Source organism: Periplaneta americana, chromosome 16 (assembly GCF_040183065.1).
Source record: "Periplaneta americana isolate PAMFEO1 chromosome 16, P.americana_PAMFEO1_priV1, whole genome shotgun sequence".
Classification (NCBI taxonomy): Eukaryota; Metazoa; Arthropoda; class Insecta; order Blattodea; family Blattidae; genus Periplaneta; species Periplaneta americana.
This window is the reverse complement of record NC_091132.1, coordinates 144,251,226-144,269,328: the sequence shown is the minus strand read 5'-3', so window position 1 is coordinate 144,269,328 and position 18,103 is coordinate 144,251,226. Positions and strand designations below refer to the sequence as shown.

At 36.2% G+C, this 18,103-nt stretch overlaps 1 protein-coding gene across 4 annotated transcripts in view; it reads right to left on the bottom strand.

The window, feature by feature from the left end:
- smid (nuclear valosin-containing protein-like smid) overlaps window positions 1-18,103 on the bottom strand; it is a 122,807-nt gene that overhangs the window by 99,970 nt on the left and 4,734 nt on the right. For all 4 annotated transcript variants that reach the window (XR_011329798.1, XR_011329796.1, XR_011329797.1 and 1 more), the window contains exons 3-4: window positions 10,668-10,786; window positions 7,119-7,186 (exon numbers count right to left, since the gene is read on the bottom strand). Coding sequence is in view for 1 of the 4 variants with exons in the window: in XM_069813122.1 (XP_069669223.1) it covers window positions 7,119-7,186; window positions 10,668-10,786 (187 nt within the window). In the remaining 3 variants the exon portion in view is untranslated. The remainder of the gene's footprint in view (window positions 1-7,118; window positions 7,187-10,667; window positions 10,787-18,103) is intronic.

Sequence of the window (18,103 nt, the reverse complement as noted above, 5' to 3'; positions counted from 1 at the left end):
TTGAAAGAATTCATGAACTTCACTTTCGGGTACCAAATATTTAATCAGAACAGCAGTGTGATGTGAAAAAAGTTCCATGGCAGGTGCAACTCTTTGCCCATCTTCCTCTTGCACAGTAATGTGACTCCAATGTAATTTCGGGAATAGCTGCAACTCCGAAGAATCGGATTTAATATTCCATTTGATTACATTTTTCTCTACAACAGTGTCATTCAATTGAAATCCACTGTCAATAAAATGGTTCCTTAATAATGTAATCAGGTGGGGCAAATCTGCAAAAACCCAAATATTTTAGTCTGAAGTAGAATTTGAAAAACAGGTTTCATTTACATTTATTTCTAACTCATTCCGCAGTCTTTTATTGCCACCACCCAGATAAGAAACAATTGCAACTACTATGAAATCTGCTGCAGCTGGCTACGGACTGGAAGGTCCGGGGTTCGATCCCAAGTGGTGACAGGATTTTTTCTCGTTGCCAAACTTTCAGAACGGCCCCGAGGTTCACTCAGCCTCCTACAAAATTGAGTACCGGGTTTTTCCCGGGGGTAAAAGGCGGTCAGAGCGTGGTGCCAATCACACCACCTCATTCTAGTGCCGATCATGGAAAGCATGGGGCTCTACCTCCATGCCCCCCAAGTGCCTTCATGGCATGTTACAGGGATACCTTTACCTTTTACCTTTTTTTTTTTATAAAATCTGCTACTCCAATTTCTGGTATAATTTCGAACTGTAGCCTTCTATTCATTGTTGTATCAGAATCATAAGAGATGGGCTGCTTCCACTCATCTATCAATCCTCGGATCATTACAATTTTGGGATGTCTGTGAGGGCTCAATATCGAATCATTCTCATGATTGTAACAAATGATACCACTGACAGTTATCTCATCAAATAGTAGTAGTGATAACTTATCCATTTCACTCAAAGACAGCCCCTTATGTATTTATTTATTTACAAATGGCTTTCAAGGAACCCGCAGGTTCATTGCCATCCTCACATAAGCCCGCCATCGGTCCCTATTCTGTGCAAGATTAATCCAGTCTCTATCATCATATCCCACCTCCCACAAATCCGTTTTATTATCCTCCCATCTACGTCTCGGTTTCCCAAAAGTCTTATTCCCTCTGGCCTCCCAACAACACTCTACATGCATTCCTGGAATGGCCCATATGTGCTACATGCCCTGCCCATCTCAAACGTTGATCGCGTTTACCCCTGCTCTTTTAAAATCTTTAGTACCAGTGTAAGAATACCAGCAGAAAAGGGCAATTTTTTTGTTCAATGCTGCAGAGTAGCAATGCTTGTAGAGGAATTCCCATCAGTGCTCTCAAATTATTGTACAGGTTATCACTAACTACTTGCTGAGCTATGGGAGGGATTATGTCTTGTTACTCCCATCATTGCTTCCTTTTCCCGCTAATAAACAATTTTATTTGTCCTGGAGTGAACATTTTAGCTAATAAATGTTTTGCTTTTCCATTTACTAAGTGATTTAAACACTTTGTCGTTGTGAATTTTGGTTAACCCTAAAATAGCTTGCTTTTTATATTTTATTTGTAATAATTTAATTTAGACTCTAGCTTTTCAATGTTTAATTTCAGTTTTTCATTTTCTTATGTAATTGTTCATTTTGCTTTTTTTATAATCCAGCTCTTAATTTTATTGTTAAACGTAAGAATTGGACATGTTCTTTATTCTATGCTATAAAGCAAATGTAAGAATATTATGGAACAAATAAATCTACCTACCTACCTATCTATCTAATGAACAGACAAAAGATAACATATTCAATGGATCATTCTGCTGCACTGTTGTCTTTGAATCTAATTGTTCACTTACCTCAGACAAAACTTTTTTTCTGCAAGTTCTCTCTTCTACACATTTACTTCTAGTACTATTTATCTCACTGTTTTTCACATAGCACACTGTTAAATTCAGAGTTTGTTTCGGCATTTGATTTTAATTTTTCCTTTGCTGATACGTTCAAATCCTCGACTTTCAAATCACACTCATAGGAATCACATGTGAAATGTTCGGAACAAATACGAGCAGTTTCAAGATTAAATTCATCATTTCGGTAACTCTTAATCTCCCAAATATTTTGCCGTTTTGGATGATACATAACACTCGAGCCTTTATTGCTCATCACACAATTTGGCACTTTTCATGCTAAAATATTAACAGCACATTAACAAGATCTATACAAAATTATAAACACACCCCACTTTTCTAAATTCCAGTAACTACTAATAAAGACAAGGGGACGGCAGCGGAATGTGTTCCCGTGATAACATCACAGATTTACAGCACCTTCACTTTCTCTTTAAAGACTGTTATGAAGGGACCTATGAGAGTGATAGCAACCAACCATCCACGGACTTCAACATAATTCAGCATAATTCAACATTGGTCTCATATTTACTTAATTACTTACAAATGGCATTTGAAGAACACGGAAATTCATTGCCACCCTCATATAAGACCGCTATCAGTCTCTATCCTGAGCAAGATTAATCCAGTCTTTACCATTATATCTCAATTCTCTCAAATCCATCTTTATATCATCTTCCCATTTACGTCTCGGCCCCCCCAAAGGTCTTTTTCCCTCCAGCCTTCCAATTAACACTCTATATATATTTCTGGATTCGCCCATACGTTCATTTCAAATGTTTGGATTTAATATTCCTAATTATGTCAGGTGAGGAATACAATGCATGCAGTTTTAGATTGTTCAACTTTCTCCTTTCTTCTGTAACTTCATCTCTCCTAGCCAAAATATTTTCCTAAGCACCTTATTCTCGAACACCCTTAACATCTGTTCCTTTCTCAAAGTTTCACAACCATACAGAACAACCGGTAATATAACTGTTTTATAAATTCTAACTTTCAGACTTTTTGAGAGCAGACTGAAAGACAAAAGCTTCTCAACCGAATAATAACAGGCATTTCCCATACATATTCTGAGTTTAATTTCTTCCAAAGTGTTATATATTTGTTACTGTTGCTCCAAGATATTTGAACTTCTTCACCTCTTCAAGGATAAATTTCCAATTTTTATATATCCATTTCGTACCATGTTCTAGTCACGAGACATAATTATATACTTTGTCTTTTTGGGATTTCCTTCCAAACCTATCTCTCTACTTGCTTCAAGTAAAATTCCCGTGTTTTTCCTAATAGTTTGTGGATTTTCATCTAATACATTCACATCATCTGCTCAGACAAGCAGCTGATGTAACTCATTCAATTCCAAACCCTGCATTTAACATGACTTATTCATGTCCTCCGTTGCATTGCAGAAAAAAATTAGACCATGTTTTTCTACAGTAGATAAGTTTGTATTCATGGGGAAATTTTCATCTAGTATTCAATTGTTCAAAATTATGACACCTATGTCTTCACCAGCCTCTGAACCTGTTTTAAATCGTTTGAGCCATTATCAGTTGCACTGTGTTATGCTAAACACCCACAGTCAGTTTGAGATATATGTAATTAATTCACTGGACTCGGGGGGGGGGGGGTTATTATATCAATTGAAATAGCTCAAAATATTACGTCAAATGAACTTAAAAGAAATCTTAATTTTATACTGGCACATTATTTCTATGCCTGCAGCCACTGCACAACTGGAAAGAGCAGAGCTTCACTTGAATCATTCATAAAATGTTTTTGATAGTATTATATTCAGCTAAATGACTATTTGGGGTAGTGCAGGACAGAAAATAAAATATTATCCATGGGATTCTTTCAGGATATTTTATTATCAAAAATAACTCCAAGATATTTAACTGCATTAGTCCTAGACAGGCTTCCATTGCCATATTGTAAAGTTATGTTTACCTTTTTCCCAAGTAAGAAAATTCTATGTCGTTTTATATGTATTTGTTGTTTAAATTTTCTACTCATCAACTTCTTATTTGTATTAGTGAATTTTAGGCAGTAATTTGTAACCGAGCATTTAATTTTCTTGGTTTAGAGATTCACATAACTAAATCACAAGCAAGCAATGCAGTATTCAGTCCAGCCTTTTCCAGTATTTTGGGGAGGTCATTGATGTAAACATTGAATAAAGTTGTACTAAAAAGTGAGCCCTGTGGCAAACCTCTGTGTAACTGTCTGTATTGAGAAGTAGCCTTGTTAAATTTTGTGGCACAAAATAGTTGTGTTATAAATTCTTAAAAGTCGACAAAACATAATTCTTCATTCTTGGATACACTCCTGTAATACTTGTATAATCAATGAACAAGTAATAACTGCTTTACTATGTTAATATTATTAATATTAACTAATTATTATCCTTTATGCCCATTTTATGTAATTAATATATTACATCTCCAAATGAGTCATAAACTGACTAAAATTCTATAAAGGTAGCCAAAACATCCTCTCCTTCATGAAAGAATTTTTAATTTCTTGACTGAAATGAATGACATGCTCACTTGCAGAATGAAACTCCATAAATCTAGCTTCACTGCATAGAAATATCAATTACAGACATGACCAGAGTGTTTGTGAAGTCCAAAGCATTAATCTTTTGTTCAAATAAGACTTCCTGGAAAGATCATAAAAAGTAGTGAATTTATTGCTACATTGGTATGTTGAGTAGTCTGTGTACCACTGCTCGGAATGCAGCTTGTTTGTGTTGGGTGATTGATACTAATGAAAATAAGTGAAGAAAGTTAAAAATAATAAAAATATTTAAGAATGTTCAAGAGGCACTATGTGCTGCAGGAAGTTGAAAATAAAATTGCATCAATTTATATTCAACATAAAAAATAGAAAAGTTTTGAGTTTGAAATATACAAATCGGAGATTAAAACGCTAAGTAAAACATTTAAAGGCTGTGATAGAAAAATTAAAACAATTAAGATCATGAAACATTGGACAAAATGTACAAGATGAACTTAAATTACAGTCTGCATTGCAAAATCACGGTGAGCATATTCCTCAAAGAGCAAATAAGTGCATTAGAAGGAAAATGTAAACTTGCGAATTCTAAATGAGGCAGCAGAGCAAATGGACAGCTTCAAATACTTGGGGTGTACAGTATGCAGTAACATGAACTGCTGCCAGGAAGTCAAAAAGAGAATTGCAATGGCAAAGAAGCTTTTAATAGAAAAAAGGAGCATCTTCTGCGGACCTCTGGAGAAAGAACTAAAGGTACGGTCGCACGTCGCTACTTTTGCAGCGATACAGTACAAAAACTGCGCAACTCTCGTACTGCGACGTGTGAACAACGGTGCTACCCGAAAAGTAGCAGCTGCCGAACCTGCTGCTCGCTACTTTTCCATGCTGCGCGCAGCTTAAAAGTAGCGACGTGTGAACAGGGTTCTCAGGGTTGCAGCTGCAGCATTTTTGATAACGGGTTTGTTGAAACTTTTGCTGCGGTTGCGACCAGTGTTGCCACCCAAATGTGCCAATGATACTTTTATTGTTTGGATGTATTTTAATGTTAGATGTGATGAAAATAAATTATTTGTAAAAGTTATTAAATGCACAACACAGTCTGAGCATATTTGCTGATGATATAATTAACTTTTTTAATTTTCTGTAGCGTAGTTTCAAACAGGAGGGTTGCCAACATTGATTACGTGAATATACTGTTGGTTATCATTTAAGTATATAGGCGTTTTTAAAAGCTTTATAGTAAAATAATGCCAATTTCTGAATACTAGTTAGGACAGAAAAGGAAATAATAGATAAGTAAGCTTTCACATGAGTTTATTAATAATGTGAACATAACCACAAAATGTATATTGAGAAGTCAACACGAAGATGGAAACCTGCAGCATGAGATGGTTCCTCGTATAGGATAAGGAGGTTTTCATCAGATTAGTATTTCTTGTTAATATTCTTATATGGATAGTAAGTGTGGGGCGTGTAAGAAAGGTCCAGAATGTGAGGCGGAAGTAACAGGTGGGCAGGAAGGCCGAAGCGACGCTACGCGGACAGGAAACATGTGTCCAGGCGTGGAGTTGACCGATGAAGGAATATGTGGACTTTGCCTCCGGGTGGTCAGCAAGATGACGCCAAGCCAGGTTCGAAAAAGAGATGATCTGGTATATGTCAGAGAATTGTCAGGAAACACCGGAAGTAGGGGAGAATCTAGTAACGAGCAATTTTTGAAGAGCGCATCTTAAGTGACGTAAGAGTAATTATGGCCAATCAGGATGTATAATAGAGACACGTGATTTATAGATAGGAGGGCGAAATTATATGTTTGGTGGTTGCAAGTAGAGGGTAGATTTGGCAAATGGACAGAGGGCATATAGAAAGCATGCAGAGAGGACGTACTCCACATATTCTCGGCGAACCTAACTCGGAAGGATAACAATTTACGGACTTAGAATTTTTAGTGGGTGTAGGAAGAAGTCGTGTGGTATTATACTTATAAGTCTGAATTCTTTTCTCGTCATTATTATTACATTAAGAATCACGTTATCAACTCTCCGTTATATTACTGGTGTTTTATAGTACAAAACATATAATTACGTGAATCCAGAAGTTAGTCGACCAACTTGTCATTAAGAGAGCAGCATATTATACACTTGGACGCGCATTTCTGCTAATCTGAAACGAACACTTAATAATAATAATAAATGTTCTCATAGTTCTTACCAACAACTTCTGGTGTGCGCCTACATCATTTCAACCTACGAGCACGTCTCCCAAACCCCATGTCCCAACCGTTTTGCAGCTTACCTGGGAAATCCCATACTCTACCGGAGTAATCTCGAGGAGGCTGGCGCCCAATTTAATTAGTGTACATCTTTAATTATTGACATCAACGTGCCTCCTTGAGATACTTTCCATACACGACGGAGCTGGCAGCCGAGGGCAACGATGACCAACGACCGCCACAAGCATGACTGCGGCTGCAAAAGTAGCGCCTTGTGTGTGAACAGACTCGCAACCTCCAGTTGCAACTTTTGCTGCACTCGGGTTGCACAGCACGAAAAGTAGCATGCAGCACGCTACTTTTGGCTTACGTGTGAACACGACACTCAACTTTTGTAGCTGCAGTACAAAAGTTGCGCAGCAAAAGTAGCGACGTGTGACCGTACCTTTACAGATGTAGGTCTTGTTCGAAGATATAAAATGTGGAAGTATAGTATTACCTTTTATTTTGTGGTGGTGGCTGCCTCATATATACTGATAACATCTGATTATTTGTACTGTTACAATCCTGTAAAAGTGTATAAAATGAAAACAATTAAGAAAGATACAACTCAAAGACTTATCAATAACACATTTCACATTGAAAAACGAGATACACTCATATATTTAAAATAATTTAATATTGTGAAACAATGTCACACAGAATTAAATATGTTACTAATATAAATTTTATGTGTAAGGAATTCTATCTGCCAGCAACTGCAATGTATCAGTATGGTGTCAAATTAGTATAAAAAATTTCACTATATTGTTGAAATAAATCGATTATTATCTATGCTCATGCAGAACTGCAGAATTTACTACCATTATATAATAAATGAAAACACTAAATATTTATAACCAGAGTTGAATTTTAAGATGTGTCACTCGGTAGAGGTACAAAATCTGAAGTTAACTATACAAGAACGGAATTCACACTTCAAGACTAAACAGATACGTTATTAATCCCCTGTCCTCTGTCATAACATATGTATATATCTTTTATATATATTTTTTTTATTGTTGTTATTTTAAAGTTAATACTGATTGTGTATATGTATTCAGTCTCTCTATTTTACTTAATTATGTTTATTATTATTTTTAAGTTAATATTTGTATACCAGTATGTATTTTTCTGTATGTGATTTGATCCTGGTTGAGTGGAAGAGAAGGCCTGATGGCCTTAACTCTGCCAGGGAAAATAACACTATTATTATTAATAAAACTATTATTATTATTATTATTATTATTATTATTATTATTATTATTATTATGCTCTGAAATCCCTTGCTGTAAGCAGAGCTAGATCTAGTTTCTTTTCAAATTCAGATGTGGATTTTTCATTATAATATTATACAGTGAAACTTCTCCTTACAGACGCCTCCAAGATATGGACACTCCTCATGTAAGGACAGATTTTTATGTCCCAACTGAAATAATATAGATTTAATGATAAATTTAACTCTCGTTTACAGACACAGATAGATGTTTAACAGTCCTAAAGCTTGCTTTACCTCCTGACTGCGGAGAGAACTTGGATTTCAAGACCTAATGTGTTACAAAAATGGAAAATTTAGTTTTGAGAACTGTACAGAAATTCCGTAACATGAAAGAAGACAATAAGGGTCTTGTAGGCTACCACTAGGCCAGCTGACTACCCCTTGTTAGCTGGAAGTAGGTGAATAAACAAAGTCATAAAATTTAACCTGTCTGATGAGTCCAAGGTTTCCACAATCGTGAAATTGTATTCAACACATGATAGGGTTAGTAGGATTATTCTCTTCACTTCAATCAGTTGTTCTGTTTCGAGAGACATGGGACCTGAACGTAAAGGTTAAGTGAAAACTATAAATTACAGTACTGCATAACTGTAGACCCAAAATAAAATTGCATGGCACAGTACTGTATTTTTATTTTTCAGTATTATCTACTGTAGTTCAAAGTTGCTAAGAATTTATTGTAGTACACTGTATTTAGAATTAAACTACAGTAATACATTTCATTTAAAGCGTAAAGGGATACATAATGCAGATTGTAAATTTACTGTTAGATTGGGGAGCCTCCCTCCCAATAAAGGACACCCCCCAGATGCGGACAGATTGTTACGTCTCTTCGATGTCCGTAAATGAGAGGTATCGCAAAAATGTATCAGATATTAGGTTGATACTGTAAACATCAACACTCCTCCCCCTTTTCGATGAACTGTAACCAAGATTTTAAAAATTTTACGGTGGCTCACAAGTCAGGCAAAAATTTCACTAGTCAGCGTATCTGAACTTAAAAAAAAAAAAAAATGCCACTTGTCAAGTAAAATTTTTCACTCATCACAGGCAAGCAAAGTGTTTTTTTCAAGCCCTGATTGTAATGAAGAATATTAACAACATGTCTCCTTAAGAGCTTTGTAAGAAAAAAAATTAATTGCATTTCACTTTCAAATATTAGGAATGAGGAGATTTTATAATTCCGAAATTCAATTTGCATTTTAAAAATCTCCAGTTATATCTTTCACACTCTGTACACTTTTATCTAACATACAATTTGTAACTTTAATATTTCAATATGATGCTATTGTATTGCGGTTTTCATATTAATTTCTGTACATCTACTTTCTCTAAAAGGATTATACTGCCATACTGTCACAGACCACAGTGGTAGAATAGTATAGAACCATGGACCTCTAGGTAGGTAGGTATAAGCTGGAGGGTTAAATTAAATTTGAGAAACAATTTCACAGAGAAGTAGAAAATAATATTCAATTCCAACATGAACACTAGCTTCTCTCTTCTCTGAAGAAATAGACCATAATAAATTAAGGATTGAAATACAAGGAAGTCTGGATATTTGAGTAAAATTTCTCACTTAACTTAAGAATTTTTCAGACGAGAATTTCCATAAGTATGTCAGAAAGGACAATACGATATTTCCTTTTTTTTTTTTTTAAATTAAGCCTAATATATAGGGGTGTGATTTTTTGGTATTAACGATATACGCGAAATGTGTTAAAGACTTAATTTTACACTTGGAAAATGCATATCCCTTAATGGAAGTTCAAAATTAAGTGAAATACATTCGCAAATATTCGCAAAATTGATAGATATCCACCAAATTACTCCATAAACACGATATTTTCAACAAAAAAAAAACAGGTTTTATGGAGGATTAGCACAAAAAATTACTCTTTCTTCCAAATTAAACGTGAAAATTTTCTTAGTTATAAAATATAGCTACATGAATATTTCTACATAATTCAACATTCAGCATTACATACGTGTGGCATCTGGCAACAATGTACGCATAGTTTCAGGGATAATTCCGCAAGCAGAAGTCATTTCTCTTTCCCGCAACAGGTTTTATGGAGGATTAGCACAAAAAACTACTTTTTCTTCCAAATTAAACGTGAAAATTTTCTTAGTTATAAAATATAGCTACATGAATATTTCTACATAATTCAACATTCAGCATTACATACATGTGGCATATGGCAACAATGTTCACATAGTTTCAGGGATACTTCCGCAAGCAGACAAGTCATTTTTCTTTCCCGCAACAACTGCCTTTGGAAGATAAAGAAGGCAATGCCATCACCCCCTCACAGTTGAATGAAATTTAATCATGAATTTAATTAATTATGCAAACAATTTTCTATTAGTTTTAAAGGGATTGTTTCCGTAATATATATTTTTTAATATTATTTTATTATTTTTTAAGCTTCCTTAGGGTGTGAAATTGCTACTTTTTTACGAAATATTTACCGAAATTAAATCATTGTAATCATCGAAATCAGGGTAAAATAATCACCATAAAATCACACCCCTAAAATACAATAACTATAATATTACATCAAATTTCAGAATAAAGAGACTATACTCCCCAACATTTACAATTTCCTCCAAACTATGGTTATCGGTTAGAGCTCGAACATTCTGTATATAGCTAAACACTCATACACAATGTATTTTCATATTGCCATTAAACTGAAGCTTTCATATTTCTCATTCAGAATAACTTACCGCTTCGTCCAAGTCTGCATCTTTATCTGATGCTGATGAGAGATCACTCATATCTGATGTTACACCCCAGTCACTGACATCTGATGACATTCCGAAAGATTTATATACAATATCAAAAGCTGAAAACAGAGAAGAATAATAAGTTCAGAATTAGGCAGTTAAAACTTTAAAATTGAATAAGAGGTAAGAACAAAAAATTGATTTTCATTTTTCATATATTAATTTAATAAGAACTTTTAGCTATATACCTGTGAAATAAATTTCACGATATCTATAAAATTGAGCAAGTTATGCATTAAAATGTCCTCCCATGCAAACACAATACCAGCCAGCAATCGTTTATTTTCACAAAACCACATTTTTCAAATCAGTTTAAATCATGTCTTCAATAATTCTTTTAGATATATTGTATGGCCCTTTTTCTTAGTAAGATCAACATACTGTATGTGAATATTATATCTAGCTGTAAAATAAATTAAAAACAAAAAAAAAAAAAAAAAAAAAAGCTTTCTAAAAAAATTTAAATATATGAAGAAAAAAAAAGTGTTTTCTTCCTCTTGCAATACAGATATTCTAACCACTGAGCTTGGTCTTGTTGATTTGAATGTTATCTTAAGGCAAAAAAAGAATTACTATAAAATATGAAAAATCTTGGGAGACAAATTTTTAAATAGCAGTTTGGTACAAATCGCAAATGAAAAATTTAAAAATTCACAATTTCAAAAACTTCTTAGGCACATATTTTTTACATCAAGAGGAATTTTTCAGGCTATAAGCACGTAACATTTTATCAAAATAAAGCTTAAGGATATAGAGGAATAAAATTTATAGAATATATTACACCTTGTTAAGGGTGGAATATGTATTGTATGTAACCCCTTAAGACAATTCATACATGAGACTGTTTATATTAAAAAATTCTTTCTTAATGTGTTTTAATTAATTTCTTCTTTGCCATTGTCGTTGTTCTCCTCCTCCTCCTCATCATCATCATCATAATCATCATCAACTTGTGTTACGCAAGCAATATATTAGCCACAGATTAGCCAAACTTATTTCCTGAAGTAAACGCCAAATCTCAAGGTACAGCATATGATGATCTGTTTATGATATGACTTAAAATTATCCTCCTCGACATTAATTTCGTTGCATATGATGTAAAAATTTATAATTATGTAAGGTCAATATGGCTGACAGGAAATTTTTCGAAAACTGCAATTTAGGAGTAATGAAATGTCGTCATAGATTATGTAATCAAATGAATATCACGAGAAATGCAAAATATTACCTCTTACTTTTGTCTCTACCTTCTTTTCTGACTTTTATTTTCTTTTACTTTCCCTACCTATCTTCTCTCCTAAATTTTCCTCTTTTCCACATGAAACTTTTTAAATGAAAAAGTATTTTTTATTTAAGGTTTTTAAGAAATTAATTTCTTTTTTAAAGGAAAAATTGTTCCGGGGCCAGGTATCGATCCCAGGATCCTTCGCTTAGCACACGAATGCTCTGCCAACTGAGCTACCCCAGAAATTATACACGCAACGTCACAATTCTTCCTTTATATCCACACAACTGAAATGGGCTGACAAGGTGCCAGAACCAAACTTTGAGTGCACACAAATTCTGTGTAACTTATATTGTGGCTTCCTGTTAACGTACCTCCAGTAACGAATATATTATGCAAATCTGGCTTTCACGTAGTGGCTTCCTGGTAATGCAGGTTTGAATAATTTCAAGGAAAAATTGTTCCGAGGCCTATGCTCACATACGGTATCGAGATCATATGGGAATATCTGACAGACAGACTTAAAGCCATGGAGAGGCTGAAAGCCACATATTTAAAAAGAGTAATGGGTGTACTCAAAATATACCCTCTCCAGATTGGTCTATATACTGGCACAAGAGACCTTTCTCCTAGAGGATATCCGGCTGAGGTACATGCTACCCAAACAATGGCGACAAGTGAGTAATACAAGATAGAACACGCATGGGAGAAGACGTTTGGAGTGACTTCTACACCAGAGATGCGATGTTATACAAAGGCTGGATGCGAACGAACTATGAGCTCAGGCATATAGTGACAAGATTTGCAGTGCACGGGTTCAACCATAATCTGCACTGACTTTTTAATACAAAACTCACATTCCTTAATTTCATTAATTATTAATTGAAAATAATGTAAGGACGACACTAAAATATACCTCAAACATATAATTGTTAGGCCGGGTGCACACAGAATCAGACGCGACACGACATGGCGCGGCGCGACGCTACATTTTGCTTTACAACGCCTCGTGACAACTGATTTGCTGGCTGTGTGGGTTTGGAAAACTGGCCTAGGCTAGAAAATGGCGTCAATAATAGAGGACTGTCTATATGAAAAATTCTATTGTACTTGCTTATTATTTCCTAAGGACGCAAGCTCCTAAAAATCTATACGATTGAAAGAGTCTTAAAATTAAAATGTACTGCACAAACGTCATTTTTTATGTTTATGACTACTTCACGACTCTCAATAAAGAAAAATAGTATATTAAATCAATAATGAGTGATAGTATAGAGCAGAGAATTAGGCTTACTACAAATTACACTGGTCAACAGTCATTTTGCGCCAGACATAAAACTAACAAATTCTTACTAATTTCGACCTCCTGAATTAAAAAATAACAAGCAAAATATTCCATCACTTCGGGTTTTCCAGATGCACAATATAATTAATTTTCTATGCATTTTATTTAAAAAATCACCGTATTTCGTGTGTAACTATTTTGTTTTACAAATGTGAAGACCCATTATGTGAAAACAATATTAGTATAAGTAGAGCATCATGTTAGAAGCACTTGTAGAAAGAGAAATTATTTTATTACCCTTCTACGAGTCTATTTCGAGGGAGTGAAACAGGTTCGCGATATAAATTTACTTGAGTTTACCTGATTTTACTTGAGACGTGTATTTCTTTCACGGTGAGCTTTAATTACATTACTGTAGTTTATATTTTGCAATATATCACCATGTCAAAACCACTTCCAGAAGCAGAAATTGTTTTATTGCTCTTTTCGGTTCCATTTGGAGGGGAAGAAACAGGTTCGCCGTATGAAAACGCTTCAGTTTACCAGGATATTTCTGTGGTGTTAGTATTCTGTGTAAGACGTGTATTTCTTTAAAGTGTGCTTTAATGATAATATTCAAAGTACGAATGGTTTATATGTGCGGATCTGTAGGTTGCAGCATTGCTTTTTGGAATGCAATTAGGCTACACAAAATTTTGCTGCTTTCTGTACGAATTGGACAGTCGCGCTCGAGATATTTTATTTTTATTTTATTTTATTGGGTTATTTTACGACGCTTTTTCAACATCTAGATTATTTAGCATCTGAATGAAAAGAAGGTGATAATGCCGGTGAAATGAGTCCGGGGTCCAGCACCGAAAGTTACCCAGCATTTGCTCGTATTGGGTTGAGGGAAAACCCCGAAAAAAAAAACCTCAACCAGGTAACTTGCCCCGATGGGGATTCGAACCCGGGCCAGCTGGTTTCGCGGCCAGACGAGCTGACTGTTACTCCACAGGTGTGGACTCGCGCTCGAGATAAGCATTATAAAAAAAACGACAATCACTAGAGCCAAGGAAGAAAAATACTATACATCAACCCCTTGTTCCTCAAAGCGAAGTAATTTTACCCCTTTTACACGATAAATTAGGGTTAATGAAGAATTTTGTTAAAGGGATAAATTATAAAACTGAAGCATTTAAAAATATCCAGGAAAAATTTCCTGCTATTAATAATCCATGGCGCTACACCCCATGAAGAGCCCAGACCGACCAGCCGGCTGCTGGCCTCACGTCCACATGCCAAAACAGAGGTGGACGATCATCCAACTAGAATGGAGGTATCGTGTGGTTAGCACGATGATCCCCCCCCAGTCGTTATATCTGGCTTTCGCAACCGGCTTTCGCTACCAATCGTAGCTCCCCAAGTGCATCACGATGCTAGGTGGGCACCGGTCCCATACACTGGTCAAAATTTCATGAGAAAATTTCTTCCCCCATGAGGACTCGGACCAGCGCGCATACCTTAACATTTCCTGCTATTAGTGATTCAAAAATAAAAGAGGGAGTTCTCAATGGACCACAAATTAGAGAAATAATGAAGGACAATCACTTCGAATCTTTGCTGGAAGGAAAAGAGACAGCCATCTGGATTGCATTCAAGGAGGTTGAATTAATTTTCTGGATAACTGTAGAAGTGAGAACTATGCAGAACTAGTGAAAAATTTACTGCTGGCGTATTAAACTAGGGGTTGTAAAATTTCCCCGAAAATTCACTTCCTTCACTCACATATTGACTTTTTTTCCCGAGAATTGTGCGATTTCAGTGATGAACATGATGAGCGCTTCCATCAAGAAATTTCAACTATGGAAAAAAGATACCAAGGACAATGGAGTACCAATATGCTAGCAGACTATTGTTGGACTTCAGCTCGTGATGTACCCGATGCCCAGTGTAAAAGAAAATGCAGAAAAAGAAAGCTGTAATCTTCTGAACAGTGAATATTTAGCCTTATTGTCATTATATAAAACAATATTTTGAATAGATTTAAATTCCAAAATTTCTCAAAAACCGTAACCAACAACTGTTTTTATTGTCATATTCGTATTCAGGAGGCTCAAATTATATAGAAAACATATATCACATGCCTAGCGCAAAAAAAAGTTAACATTTGTTACGCAGTTTATTATTATAAATTATTATTCACCTGGTGTTTTCATCTCATTTGCAATTTTTCACATATTTTCAGAAACCACATTATTCTCGTGAGGCGGCCGGGTAGCTCAGTTGGTAGAGCAGCTGGCTACGGACTGGAAGGTCCGGGGTTCGATCCCGGGTGGTGACAAGATTTTTTCTCGTTGTCAAACTTTCAAAACGGCCCCGAGGTTCACTCAGCCTCCTATAAAATTGAGTACCGGGTCTTTCCCGGGGGTAAAAGGCGGTCAGAGCGTGGTGCCGACCACACCACCTCATTCTAGTGCCGAGGTCATGGAAAGCATGGGGCTCTACCTCCATGCCCCCCAAGTGCCTTCATGGCATGTTACGGGGATACCTTTACCTTTACATTATTCTCGTGATATTGTTTCAAAGATTGTACAGAATGTATCTTTCCTGTACTAAATCAACTAATTTATCCACATCGAGCTCCATTATGAATAATGTGCACTACACAACACTAATATTTTTTGTAGATAATGAAAGCGTGCAATCATAGCCACTATTAACGCATGCGCAGTACACTGCAGCTATCAGACAGTCTCCTCGCGACGAACTTCTAGCAGTCATTCAATGTTGTCTCCTTGTGTCTGCTCGCGACTGTCGCGTCTGATTCTGTGTGCACCACATCATAAGAAATGAATGGGAGACAAGTACCACAAGACAAAATGTCGCGTCGCGCCGCATCTGATTCTGTGTGCAACCGGCCTTAAACATCTGTGTCACTGTACGAGGCATGTTCTTAAAGTAAGTTCTGTTTTCAATTATAGCCATCTCATCACTGCAATCGTTATTTTGCACATGCATGTTTTCTTCTTCAGTCCTCAGGCAAGCTGTGCATGCAGTTTCAGAGCTTCAGTCCGTGTGTGTGGTTAGTTGTGATCAGATGAACTGTTTAAAGTGATCGAGCACCCTGCTGACTGTGAGATGCGGTCTGTTATCCATTTCTTGAATGTGAGAAACATCAAACCAGCTGACATTCATCGTCAACTTTGTTAGGTGTATGGTGATGATGCCATTAGTGATGGAATGGTCAGGAGATGGGTTAGGAAGTTCAACGAGGGCCGAGTCTCTGTGCATGACGAGCAGTGTACCGGTCGGACATCTTTGATCAATGACGATTTGGCGCATGCTGTCGTTGAAAAAATTCATGAGTACAGGAGGTTCACAATTTCTTCGCTTTCCTTGAATTTTCCACAAATGTCGCGGAGTGTTCTCTACAAAATTGTGACAGATCGATTACGATATCGAAAATTGTGCTCACGATGGGTACCCAAGATGCTCACCAAGGAACACAAAACCAAATGAGTTTCCAGTGCATTGAGCTTACTCACACGTTACAGTGAGCAAGGCGATGAGTTTCTTGACCATATCATGACAGGTGACGAGACTTGGGTGTCTCACATGACACCTGAATCGAAGCAGCAGTCCATGGAATGGAGGCACACTACATCGCCAAGGAAAACGAAATTCAAACAAACCATGTCAACACGCAAGATCATGTGCACTGTTTTTTGGGACAGAAAAGGAGTCCTACTCATCGAATTCTTGCCTTGGGGTGAAACCATTAATAGAGAAACCTATTGTCAGATCTTGAAGAAGCTCCGTCGCGCAATTCAGAACAAGAGACATGGGATTCTGACCGATGGAGTTGTGTTGCTTCATGATAACGCTTGGCCACACACAGCTCGTGACACCCAAAATCTCATCTCGTAATTTGGCTGGGAACAAATTGATCATCCCCCCTACAGCCCGGATTTGGCTCCGAGTGACTTTCATCTCTTCTTGCACCTCAAGAAGTTCCTCGGTGGCCAACGTTTTGATGGCGACGATGAAGTGAAAACAGCAGTGCAGGAGTGGTTCGCATCGCAGGCGGGCGAATTCTACAATGAGGGGATAGAAAGACTTGTGCTACGACTCGATAAATGCCTCAATAATGATGGAGATTATGTTGAGAAGTAATTGAAGTATGGGGAATACAATGCAACAAAAATGGTTTGTAAATATCTTCCCGTTTACTTACTACACCCTTTTGGAACTTACTTTAAGAACACTCCTCGTATTTTATATTCACTAATGTACTTTATTTAATATTTTATTTTCTTTGTGTGTATAGCTTAGTGGGTGCAGGTATAAGAGGTAACAGCTACTGTTCTGTCACTGACGGACTCAGGGAAAGTAGAAGGAGAAAGAAATGCCTTTGCATCCTCTCAACTTTATGAAATGTCGTTTAGTCAGGGATCAGCCAACTTATTTCCTAAGGTTAACACCAAATCTCACAAGTACAGCATGTGATGACAAGTTTATGGTGTGACTTGAAATTATCCTCTCCGACAGCAGTTTCATTGCATATGACACAAAAATTGATAATTATGTACAGATACTTTATGTAGGTCAATATGGCCGACAAGAAATGTTTCGAAAACTGAAATTTAGGGGTGAGGAAGTGTCATCATACATTACATAATCAAATGAATATCACGAGAAATGCAAAATAATACCTCTTACTTTTATCTCTACCTTCTTTTCTGGTATTTATTTGCTTTTACCTTTCCTACCTACCTATCCCTTCTTCCAGATTTTCCTCTTTTCCTACTACAGTATCTTCTCTCTTCTTTTCTTGTAATTGTTACACTACATTCTTATTGTACATCTCACAGAGTCTACAAAACT